This window comes from Larus michahellis, chromosome 1, assembly GCF_964199755.1.
Source record: "Larus michahellis chromosome 1, bLarMic1.1, whole genome shotgun sequence".
Lineage (NCBI taxonomy): Eukaryota > Metazoa > Chordata > Aves > Charadriiformes > Laridae > Larus > Larus michahellis.
Window position 1 is genome coordinate 65,788,207 of NC_133896.1, and position 12,647 is coordinate 65,800,853.

Below are 12,647 nucleotides of genomic sequence, written 5' to 3' on the forward strand. Positions count from 1 at the left end.
GCTGCTGAGGTGCTGGCCCAGGTGGTCTCCCCTAAGCTTGCCTTCCCCATCGCTCCCGTCGGTACCTGCCCTGACGAGGGGCCAGCACGCCCCTGAGAGCCTCTCCATGCACACTCTGGTGTGTTTTCCGATGTTGGAAACATTTTCATTTCACAAGAATAATAGGACCATGCCCGTGCATCAGGCTGGGTGGTAGGTGATGCCTCCCCGCCCCTCTGCTTTTCTCTCGCCCCACAGGAAAGGCTCTTCTGCCTGTGCCCTTGCTGAATGCTGGGTGCTAGGCAAAAGCAGAGCTTAAAAGCTTAAAGAGGAGGGAAGGCGGGAGGGAAGAAAGGTCTGCCCTCACCATGATTGAGTGAGAGGCTAAATAACCTGTGAGTAAAATGTCTGCTCCAAAATACTCCTGGGAAAGCTTCTAAGTGACCTGTATAAATAACAGACATTCCCGACTGACTGCTTTATTAGCATCTTACCTGCTTGTTGGCTTTCAGCACTGCTCTCAGCGTCGCAATCTGCTCCCGCTTCGTACTCAGGAGTGATTTCAGTTTCAGTATCTCTTCCATTAAGGCCTCCTTGTCTTTATCAATCATGGGCGCCAGCTCCCGAGCTGCAGCACGCTGGCGCGACAGCTGCAGTGACCGATCGACAGCCTTCTGCAAGTGCTTGATTTGGTCCCTTATTATGGCATTGAGGTTGTAGATGTTCATCGGCTCTTTGCGGATGTCACTGGTATCGGAGACGGGGGAGGAAGGAGGGGCTGTGATGACAGGAGAAATGGTAGGTGTTTTCGTCGGGCTCTGTTCCTTGCCAGGCTCCGCGGCCTCTTTTGTCACCTGCTCGGTCGGGGTCCTGGCTTCTACGGGTGACGCCACCCCTCTTCTGGCAAGCCGTGGGGAAAGAAGACCTCGAGGGTCATCTGGTCCTTTCAGGCTCCCGCTGCGGGTGACTCTGCTTTGCCTGTAATAGTCCAACATGACCCTGTTTGGTGTCTCGTTGTTGCACAGGCAGACGTGATGGTAGAGCTGAGCCAGCTCCTCGCTAAACGTCACCAGTTCATCCTGGGCGGTGTTGAGGGTATTATGGTTTTCATTTGCTATGCTTGTCATCCTTTGCAATTCCTTTTCCATGTGGACCATTTTTTCCTGGCTTTCCTTGGTTGACTTCTCCAGGTTTGTCACCTGTTCGTCATACGTCTGGATTCTGCTCTCATACTTGGCCTTCTCTTCAGTGTAGTTTTCCACATAGTTATTATATTTCTCCTTTAAGGCTTTGATTTCTGCTTTAAGGTCTATCACCTCAGTAACAGCTACTTTGTATTTACATTCTAGGATCTCCAAACCATTGATGTCCACTTCATAGTCATGTGCTTCCTCGCTGGGGTCTCGGCCCTTCTCACAGTCAAGCTCAGCTTTCAGCTCCTTGTTGCTCTGCAGCCCTCTCATGGCATTCACGTGCTCCGTGAGCCTGTGGACTCGCTCGTGTTGCTCGGTCAGGGCTCCCTTGGTGTGCTCCAGCTGCGTCTGAGACTCCTGCAGGTTGGCTAGGAGAATGGCCTTCTCTCTTTCCACCTGCAACAGAGTCAAAGTAAGAAATCCAGAATCTCGACCTACCTGTGCTGAGCCCTAAACTCTGCCATCACATTCATCTCTTCTACTCTTCCACTCTCCATACACAACTTGAAGGTTTCAAAGAGATTTTAGCTCCTAAACCATAGATCCCTAAACCATAAAACTAAGTCAGAGAAAGGTACGTATAATTTGTACAGGGCTATGTAGTCCCAGCCTCTGTTACAATCTGCAATATCACTAGGTCATGACCTTACGCGTTGCCCACTGAAGAACTACTTAGTGCCCAAGCACTGAATGCCTAGTCAGCTAGAGTGATGAGAATGAATTTACTACGACGCATGTTCCACAAATTTTAATAGGCATGAGCTGCACCACTGCCAACTACCAGTCAAGTATAAGCCTTTCCACTGGTACATACACATTTCTCAGTGGAGTTTGAATTTACATTCCCTGTGAAGAGCTCTACCAATCCTTCACAATATTTATTTATATCTTTGGACTGTTGCAAACTTTCATTAAGACTTGATTACTGAATGCGACTACAGTAAACAAACGGCTGCGTGTATTTCCACAGATTAGATTAAATAACCCGCCGTGTGGGAATAAACAGAGATCAGGAGACTGCGCACATGCAACTCCCAGGACTTAACTATAAGCAAAATCCAACCTTTTAAGTACAAGGCAGAAAAAGCAGGATTTGTGGTATAACTAACAAAGTACTGGTTCTGACCTAGTGAGCTCCTTTCTGAGTATCTACAGAGAAATGTGGATGCTGAACAGCAGAAGAGGTCATGGAGGAGGACTCTAGAAGTCTTAATGCACAGCATCTTAAAGCAAGTGAACAAGAAAAACCAAAGTTTGATCTGCTCAGGTATTTGCTATTCATGATAACACCCCTGAAAGACTCCCATTTCAAGTTTTAAGTGTAATGCTCCAACTTTTTTTTCTATGCCTTTGTCCTGTTCCGGGTTGTGAATTGGGAATCAGAGGAAGGTACAAGGACTTGCTTCCACAGCTTTTTCCAACAGGATCCTGAGCCTACCGGGTTTTCTGCTCTTTCTCTCCCACTGTTGCAGTATTTCAGCCCTGCATTTACACGTGCAGTGAAAATAGCCCGCTCCACGTTTCCTTTATGAGCGGGTAAATTACTAATTCTGAGAATTCAAAGCTATCCGTTCTGAAAAACCCTTTAAAAAGTATTTCCTTCCCTATCAGCATCCCGGCAGGCAGTATTTGGAAGAGAGTCAAATCAGCCACGATGAATCTTACTGAAGGAAAAGAAAAGCCTTTTAGAGACTGAGGGTATTAATGCCATCTCACAAAATGCTCCAAGCAGCGCTTCAGACTTTTGAGCAGTGGCTGCTGCTCAGAAGTATTAAGGCACTAAAGCATGTGATGATCCCCTGGTTTTACAGACAGGCTTTCAAAACATGGCCTCTATTAGAACCTGCAATCAATTGCAGGCAGAAACTGTAAGAATAAAAATAGAAGCCATGTTAAAAACACCTTTAAAAAAAAAATCAGCCTAGTTTTCTTGTGTACAGGTGATTGATGGCTTAACAATTAAAAAAACAGGGCCAAACCTCATCATTATTTTATGATCCAGGAAGAGCCTGTCTCCTTAGATACAGGGTGCTCCACTTTAGGCACCGCATAGCCTGTGCTGTAACGCAGAAGAGGACAGCCACGTACTACGAGTATATTGGTACCTTTCTCCATTTGACGCTGTTTCCCCATTGCTGCCTCAGTCTCCGCCTGCCGCCCCCTTTGCTGCTCACCCCCCCTGTGTCAGCCCACTCTTGTTGAGAAAATCCCAAACAGAACAACCTTCCCCTTTGCCAAGAGCATCTTCTTAAAAGGTGGCCGCTCTCCACAGATTTCTTGGTCAGACCCGTCCTGGGGAGTCTCAGAGAGCTCCCCAGCAAAAGCCTCCTCTCTAGCCCTCCGTTTGTTTTTTTTTCCCATGGAGCAGTCTGCCCCATGTCTGCTCTCCCCAGAAACTTTCAGCTGAACTCCAGTTGTTACCACCTTGTACAGCAGGCTTAGGTGTTAATTGCGTTACCCTCATCAGATAATGAAGGTTTTTATTCCTTCAGGCTGGTAAGGTGAGCTACACACCTGCATGAAAATCTGAGTTTTGGTTAATTTAAAGGACCACCTCACCTTATGGCGAGGAGTCATATGGATAATAAAGATCCATACATTACATACCAAAGGCAGTTGTCTTTTTAAGGTATATGGCCCCACTGTGGGTATATTCACATGAAGTAGGCAATTAACTGTTAATCGCACTAGCATAAAAATAAATATAGAGCTTACAGCCAGAGAGCCCTTCCTTTGAGAAAACAAGTTGGTGTTAAAGCAGTACGGTATTTCAGTGTGTGCCGAAATTAATCAGACAGAATTGATCCTGACAGATTACTGATCTCAGCCGTCATACTCTATCATGAAGAAAAACTGTAACAGAGATAATTGGGATCTTTATGATCATTTCTCTTCTGAACACAAATGTGTTCTGGAAACAAATACTTCCTTCAAAGAGATAGGATTTTTTTTTCCAGAGAAAACATGCAACTTTTAAAACCCACATACCAACTTGGACAGTAGGTGAAATGAAATACATAGATCTACTAAATTTTACTCATTTTAGTCCAGTAATTATGGATTAAGTTAATCCAATGCTGTTAAAATTATAAATACATGCTTCTACTTCCATGGAAAAAAAACCCCAAAGCTCCAACTCAGCCCTGAGCACACCTTCTGAATATTAATGGCTCTGCTGTTTCCAAGTTTGGTAATTATATTTTTTGTTCCAGACAACACTATACACTCATTTCCACCCACAGCAAACTTTTGGGAATTGCAGTTATTTTTAAGTCCAGTTGGTGGGGTTTTTTTGACATTGAAATTAGTAGCTGCAGTAAGGATGTTTATCAACTTGAAATTAAAATAAAAGCATTTCAAAAGTCGCTGTACCTATTTTGCAATGCATCCTTCCCTTCAAAGATTTCAGTTTGAGGCAATTTCATTCCCAATTTGCTCTATAGTCTGCAACTATGGAAACCAATTTTAGGATTGCTATTTATCCTTTTTTTTTTAAAAAAAATAAAAATATCAGAATATCAGTGAAAAATTCCTAGTGGAGACTGGAACAAATCAACTGGACAACTCAGTTCAAGAACCCTGAACCTCAGCTGTTGATATCCTCTGATCTTTGTCAGAGAGTACCAGGCAGCTGGAGAAGACAGTCAGAAATTGGGCTGCATGACTTTTTTTTTTTTCTTTTTTTTTTAAAGAGAACTTATTCTAATTTTTCCAAATATGATGTTGGCCTCAGGAATAGGAAAAGGATTGCCACCGAAGGAAGAGTGTCCTGGGCTTTAAAGATGAGATGGAGAATTCTTCCCGCTGGACAACAAACATGAAGGAAGAGCAGAAAGCCTTGAGCTTTTCTGAGAAAATCTTGGAATGTAAGAATTTTCAGCAAGACTTTTGTTACCTAGCAGGTTTTTGAAGATGGAAAGGGAACGATTACAATTAAATCTCTCCTAAGGACCAGCACAGATCATGGAGCAGCAGCATCCTAAAGCTGCAGAAGGAATTACACCTGTCATACTAGCTGTTTTAGTGAAGGCTTCTTTTTGACACTGAGGAGTGAAAAAATTTGCCACACATGTACAAAATGGCAAATCTGAAGTTTGCTTCTCTCAAAAAAGGAGCCTGTTATCCTATAGACATAAAAATAGTTCCCAAGAGAGAGTCAGTTCCTTCAGCAACTCTGCCATAGTACATACAGCCTCTTCAGAAAAAACAAGAGGAACGCATACCAAATATTGAGATATGGTTGAATGAACACCACACTGTGGAGGAGAAAAGAAATCCAATTTTGATGAAGAATTACCTTTTGTCAGCTTGAACCTGATTAAATCTCCCAACTACTCCGAGGAAATTTTGGAGGTTTTTTCCCATTTAATTTGTGTGACCCAAGGTGAGCTGATGCAACTCAGCAGAGAAGATGAGAACTTTAAAAAAAGTACGCATCAGCAATTTGCATTAAGTCTTTTCAGTATCTAAAGAAACCAGGTTTCCAGCTGGGTCTAGTTTTTCTTTTTAAACCTTAAACCTTTGAATATGATTAGAACACTGAGCAATGGTGGCGGCTATTGGAGTGAGGGTGGTAGGGCCGGGCAAAGCCATTCTGACTGAAAAATGGTTATATTTATTTTCTAGGGTCCTCCTAGGGTCCTATAGGACCCTCAACAGTTTGTGGCTAGTGGCCTTCAGACTATTTAACTATTTAACTAATATTAACTATTAAACTATGACTGTTTAAGAAGTGTAAAATAAATAATTAATGTTAAAGTCAGAGACCATCAAAACATTTGCAGTATCTTGGAAGTAGAAGTCTGATGATTTATCAAGCTCAATATTTAATTTAATAAAATCAAGACAAAACATACTCAAACAATCTTGTTTCTTCATTTCCAAACAGCTTTCATTCCAAATTTATATTCCATAAACTTAATTGTAAATTATGGTTGAAAATGCTTACGCCGTATTTTAAAATGTGATCATTTCAAAGCCTGTCTTCTGAAGCTGTTTTTTTTTTTTTATTTTTAAAATTATATTTCTGAATGAAATCAAAAGTTGCATGTAATATATACGTGCATGTATTATATACATAAATGTATACGTACATATACATGCATATTTTTATATATACATATATACACAAACTACACTGTTTACATTTTTAATACTGGAAAAATTTCTGATACAATTTTTCACAGAAATAAAATTCCTAATTTCAAGCTTTCCCACTTCAATTATGTATGTCTTGCATCAACGTTATTTGTGCAAAGCACTAGATGTCATCAGTGTTTGCCATGTCACAGCTTAGATCAAAACTTCCCACGGTGAGCTTGGCAATGAAGTAAATAAAACAATTAACTCTTCAGCAAATATAGGACACGTCACATAGGGATTTATTGTTCTCTAGCAAGCACCGAGAACTGGGTTTGCTCTACTTTACTTTACTTCCAAATCGCCTTTTACTTTTTAAGCAGTAAAGGATTTACATTTACCCTCTTTAGAAGAAGCACTTTTTGGAAGGCGGCAGCCAGAAAATGCTGGATGTTTCCTTGATGGTGCCAAAACTTTGAAAAGCGCTTGAAAAAGCTCTTGTGACAGAGAAGATGCTCAACAGCTTGGGCAGCGGGACCCTTTCTCTGCGTGGCACTGTACGCCTTTCTAAGGTGATGTCAGCATCGGGGCTGGCAGCTTGCGCTTTTATCTGGCTTGCTTCCCAGGCTCCTATTCTGGTCATGCCTGGGCTGGTCTTGGATGAATAGCGCACAAATGCTCACTGTACGGTCCCCAAGGCACCCCCTGCAGCCTGCGCATCCGCTGGGACTGCCAGGCTGGACAAGGGCGCTCTGTGACATCTCACACGCCACATGCTCGCCGAGCGCACAGTTACTAAGAGGAGCGCTCCTCTCCTTTTGTTCGCTCTTGATGGTATGCCAAATCTTGTTCAAACTGAATGTAACGGCAAAAACTCCCTCTAAGTTACAGAGGAGCATAATCAAGTCTGTCTGTATTTTAGTGGGGGTTTTCCAGATAGCTTTGGTCATGCTGAAGAGTATTTTATTCAACTTGCAATCTCAGGGACATTTCCCATCATCAAACCAGGAAAAAAAGAATGTAGCCATCCGCAACTGCAGCGACTAGGTCCCTTCCTCCCCTTCCCACTAAACATCTGCTCAGATCACACTGACTTTTCACAGAGAGATACTCTGTTTTCCAGGGGTATTTCTAGCAAACTCTGGACATGAAGAAGGCAGAAGTCTGAGAACAGGACGTATGTGGTCAAGAACATCACTGGGGAAAATCCTTGCAGAAGCTGGTTCTAGGGTACATAGGACGTGTGTCTACACACATCGGAAGATTAAATTCAGCTCTTACCTGCATGAGTTGCTGCTTCAGTTTCTGTATTTCAGATATGTTGAGCTCACTGAAGAGGTCAGAGACGGGGTGCAGAGATTCTCCTTTCCTACCCGTTGGAGTTCGGTAGTCACCGTTGAGTTTCACGAGAGGCCCGTGGATATGTCCGTTCATTTTGTCATCATTGTTGGGCTCGCCCCCGTCCTCTGCAAACTTCAATCCATCTACTGATATATTAATATGGTTATTATACATACTATCATTGAGGTTGATATACTGGGAGAGTTCCTTCCTCAGATTGTTCTTTTGCTCTCTTTCATTTTTTAAAGTTTCCAGAGCTTCTTCCAGCTGATGCTCAGCAATCTCCTTCAACCGGATGGCATCTTCCAGCTGACTATTAAGCAACACTGTCTCCTCCTCAAATCGTTTAATCTCATGCTTTAAGCCTTCATATTCAACCTGAATTAGACAAGACAAAGAACATTCATAATACTAAAACTTGAGTCATGAAAACCTGCCATTTATCAGCCTTATTGAAATAGGTGTTAGAGAAAATATAGTTCGAAATACCAGACATTGCCTGCAGCTGCAAAGAACTGGCTGCACAGAAAATGCAAGTGAAGCTTTCCCTGTTCAATACTCCACTGCTCACTTTTTCAGCATGTGAGAATCAAAAAATATAACACCTTTTTCTGAGTAACTTCTGCCAATAAACAATGTATTTCATGGAAAGAAGGCTGCTTTGTAGCAGATATCCTGGTAACCACAGATTTGTTATGAATTGCCATAAACAATTTTGGTATGTCATGGCATGTATAGATCTCAGGTTAAAATAGTCTCATATATTAATTACAAGTATTCTGAAGATGACTTCTTATCTAATTTCGTACCAGATATAATGTCACTCAGGCACGGATGCTCTAAAGTATGCGGTGACCTAGTAGTGTTCAAGTACAAAAACTGTAGAAGAGCCTCAACTCTCTTCTCGCTGTGTCACAGAACCCTCTCCAGTGTGCAAGCAGCATTTGATTTTAAAAATTAACCAGCGAACTATTCATACGACCAGCTTAAACTCTAAAATGCCCCAAATGGTTAGAGATTTTTAAACTACCAGACAAATGTAGGAAACAGCGTATCCAGCCACACAATCCTTGAACCGTGTGTTGGGGATGCCGCTTTGGAGCACTCGGCAACCTGTTGCTGTGACAGCGCTGCCTGAAGTGCTTCCCCCAGCGACCTGGGGCAGCCTCACCAGGCTTGGAGGGACTCGCCGGTCTTTCTCCTTCTCAGAGGGCAGGTTCCCCGCCCCACACCTTGGTGCAGTATTTTATCAAGGTATTCTTCGGCAGCGTGGGCTGAGGGAAAACAACTGCCGCTTCTCTCTTCATTAAAAGGCAGCTCCTACGTTTATTCAGCCCTTTCTATTGTACCTAACAAGAAGCAAAGCCAAGGTAAATCCAATCTAGCTCAAAGGCAATTGCTCAGCAATATCTAGATGGCACAGCCGATCCTCACTGCAGAACGCCCCCCCTTGCTGGTCCTCCTCATCCTCCTCCTTCACACTGTTGGAAAATCCCGCAGCAATCAAAAGGAAGACCTTTGTTTGTAAAGGTCCTTCTTCATCCTTGACTCCTGGTAAAAACAATCATGCTTTGATTTTTAATTTAATTCTAATCATGTAACTCATCCACCTTTTCATTTCCAAATGCAAAAAAATCCCAGTATTGGGTGAAATAATTTAATAGTTTGGTGAAAGAGGAAGAGAAATACTGAATTTTCATGCTTCCATAAAAAAAGTTTTTTTCAGTTGAGGCTTTTCTCATTCATATGCATTAGTATGCTTTATTATCTGCAATTTGAAGGCATTGTCTAGAACATTTTTTATTTTACATATATATATTTAAACAAACTATAGTAAGGTTCTAATGAAAATAAATAGAAACATCAACCATTCCTATTGGAGTAGAATATTTATCAATCTGTCAAAAGTCTTGTACTTAAGTAACTTTGGAAAGGCAAACTTAAAAACCAACGCACTAATCTTCAAACCCAGAGAATGGAAACGTTCCAAACAACAAAGAAAGTTCCAAAGTCATATTGGAAAATGTTAAATAGAAAAGAAAAATCTGTGATATTTTGAAATCTACGTTTAGGAATTTGATATCTTTCCTGACTGGAGAGAGATGTCCATCTGAAAAATTATTAAATCCCATCAAGTAGCTATGTTTATAACTTGAGGACATGGAAAAAGAAACCTTTTAAAATTTTAAATCCATATGAAAACCAGAGGTCTATATTACCTATATGGTTACCATCTCATGAATTCTTGCTTGCAACAGCTACAAAAAAGCCCAACCCATATAATGACAGTTTAGCACTAAGACTTGTAACGTACGGTTTTTTAAATTTAAGGATTAAAGTACAAAATGCTCTTGAAATTTTATCTTGTAGATCAAAGCTATTTTAGGAATCACAAGCGTATGGATACGTGATGCAAAAAGACTGATTTTTAAAGCCATTCAAAATGTGGCGATGCTTTTTCTCTCCAATGGCTACTGGCATTGGGTTTCATTAAGAATGAAATATTATGACAAATATAAACATTTGCAAAAGGATTTTCTTCTGGGGAAAACTAGGAGAGTCTATAAAGGGGTTTTTAATTTTCTGATAGTGTGAAAATGCCTCCTATGAGGTTGGTGAGGGAAAAATCCATGCCTCAAAGGGGGAATTTGCTGTCTTGGTAAATAACTCTGACACAAAGATGATCTACCATAAATTCAGTTTCAGGAGTGTGAAAGTCTGGGTATCTTCATAAATAAGAAAACGATGTACCCATTTCTATTACCCGCGTATTCCCTGCGGCACGGCTCTGTTGTTTTAAATGTTTCAATTGCATCTGTGCTGGAGTGGTAAAATAATAGTAAAAGAAAGCTGAAATAGTACTGCATATTCCTGCAGGAATAAGGCATCTTTCTTACCGAGCTGCCGTTAGAGACTGTGACAGTCTTGGCTATTTGATAAAAGCCCTGACTGAACCAGGCAGCAAGTTAGGACACAAACCAGGGGCTGCAACGCAGCACTGTTATCATCTGCTACCAGTTAAGGCAATGGTGTTACGGAGTGCCACGTTATGCTGGTCTGGACAGTGTCTACAAGGCAGAAAGCGTTACATCATCCAACTTGGATACTTAAAATATTGATCATGGCAAGTTAACTCTTCTGACGTGAGAACAAACCTCCTTTGTTCAATTTAACGGACAACTGGGTTCCTGATTGCCTCCTCAGCGGTGTATATATATCCAGCAGCAAAGGAATCTGTGCTTTTGTAAGGGGGGTAGAACAGACCCCACGCCCGCTTACATCTGGATGCAACGGGGCTGTTGTTTATAGTGGTTCCTCGGGGCGGATTCTGCACTGCCGTGAGAATTACAGCATGTTGGTTTGCCATCAGCTACAAATTACTGTAATGAGGAAAACAAAAGACAAACTAGGAACATCTGATGTCCCTTCGCCTATTTTCGAAGCTTGCTAAACTTGCGGGTTAGCAGGGCTGAGAAGAAAGCAACACTGGTACAGGAAAACCTGAGGAGCAGGGGAAAAAAGGAGAATGGGGAGAAGATTATTTCTGCTTTTCTCCATTTCAGTAGAGGAAAGGACATGCAGGAAACCAACCGAGAGGAAACAGAGGGCTGAGCTCTGCCACTGGGCACCAAGTTCAGCGCGCAGGGAGGAAGGAGAGGAAAAGCAGGAAGCAAAAAGATACGGTTCTATCTATATTAATAATTCCTCCACTATTACGTAAGTTCCTCAACAAAATATTCCTCCAGGATTTTCCTAAAACTGAGGTAATGGCCTCCTCATACATCAAAACCGGCCAATAACACTGATTCAGAATAAGCGTTTAGCAAAAACACAACTAAAAAAAACATAGAAAGGAACTTCTATCAAAGTGCTCTGCGGGATCACATTATGGAAATCTGAGAAAATGTTGTCATTTTTCAACATAGTGCCTTGAATCTTTCGATGCTTACTTGATTCTGTTTCAGCGTGGACACCAGTTTCTGTAAAGTGATGTTTTCTTCTTCAAGCTCAGTGTAGTCCTGTAGAAGTCTCGCCTCTCGAAACTTGTACTCTCGAATTTCATCTTTCATTCGTATCCTCTGTAGTTCCACCATTTCATTATTCTGATGAGAGAAAATGCAAGTGCATTACCATTCATGCACAGCCACTTTAATGACGGACACTGCCTTTAGAAAAGGCCAAACAAAAAATTAATCCTCAAACAGAAATGATTTAACAGTGCAAATCAAAACAGCATCACCTTTTCATCTCAGGCCAAGCAGTAATTTCAGGTGTGTGCTAGCAATGCAGAAATGAGAACATCTAATAAAGAAGGTCGATTAAAACAGCTTGAAGATTAGATGCTTATTGAAATGGAAAACCTGGCAAGGCTTTATCATCTCATTGGTTTTATTGCTCTACGATACCGTTGGATTTAAATAAAATTACCCCCTGTTTTCCACCGAAGGATGCTTTCTACATCCATACAGAAAAGCAACGAGTAGCGGCATCTGTTCTGTAAAGCCATCTGTTTCTGAGCAAGGTGCACTCGCCCGTTTGTACCTGCAGGCATTAGAGCTGCACACAGGTAGGCGGGGGGGACCTGCCAGGCAGACGGCTGTAAAGAACTCATCAAAAACCTGACAACTGCATTGCTGTGCTGAGCAGGATGACACCCTGTGAGCCTGAGAACACACAAGGTCACCACTTGATTTTCCCCATTAGCGTATGCAGTTCCCAGACAGCCTTATGAGAGAGGTTGCGAAGGATCTGTTTCACCAAAAATTGCTTCCGTTGGATTCCAGCTCTGACTGAGCTTGACATCAAGGATCTGGTTATTCCAGAAAGACTCTGCTGGCACAACCCTATGCACTATGGGAAGGTGGAGTTAACACACAGCTGGAAAAGAACAGTGACCAACACGGTTGGTAGGATCAACCGCTCCCTCTGCTTTGAAGAGAAGCCTGCATTTTCCTGATTAATAAGAATAGGCATAATCAGCCACGTCTTCTCCTTGGCTGCAGGAGGAACCTGAGCATTGGCTCAGCAGCTGGTGGAGGGAAGCGCTACTGTGAC

General features: G+C 42.0%; 1 protein-coding gene across 9 annotated transcripts in view; it reads right to left on the reverse strand.

The window, feature by feature from the left end:
- Nucleotides 1-12,647, reverse strand: part of BICD1 (BICD cargo adaptor 1) — a 184,976-nt gene that overhangs the window by 43,008 nt on the left and 129,321 nt on the right. For 5 of the 9 annotated variants that reach the window (XM_074583098.1, XM_074583090.1, XM_074583076.1 and 2 more), the window contains exons 3-5: nt 11,543-11,695; nt 7,533-8,003; nt 474-1,568 (exon numbers count right to left, since the gene is read on the reverse strand). In XM_074583098.1, coding sequence (XP_074439199.1) covers nt 474-1,568; nt 7,533-8,003; nt 11,543-11,695 — 1,719 coding nt within the window. The remainder of the gene's footprint in view (nt 1-473; nt 1,569-7,532; nt 8,004-11,542; nt 11,696-12,647) is intronic. The other 4 variants (XM_074583139.1, XM_074583118.1, XM_074583107.1 and 1 more) reach the window with 1 other exon arrangement.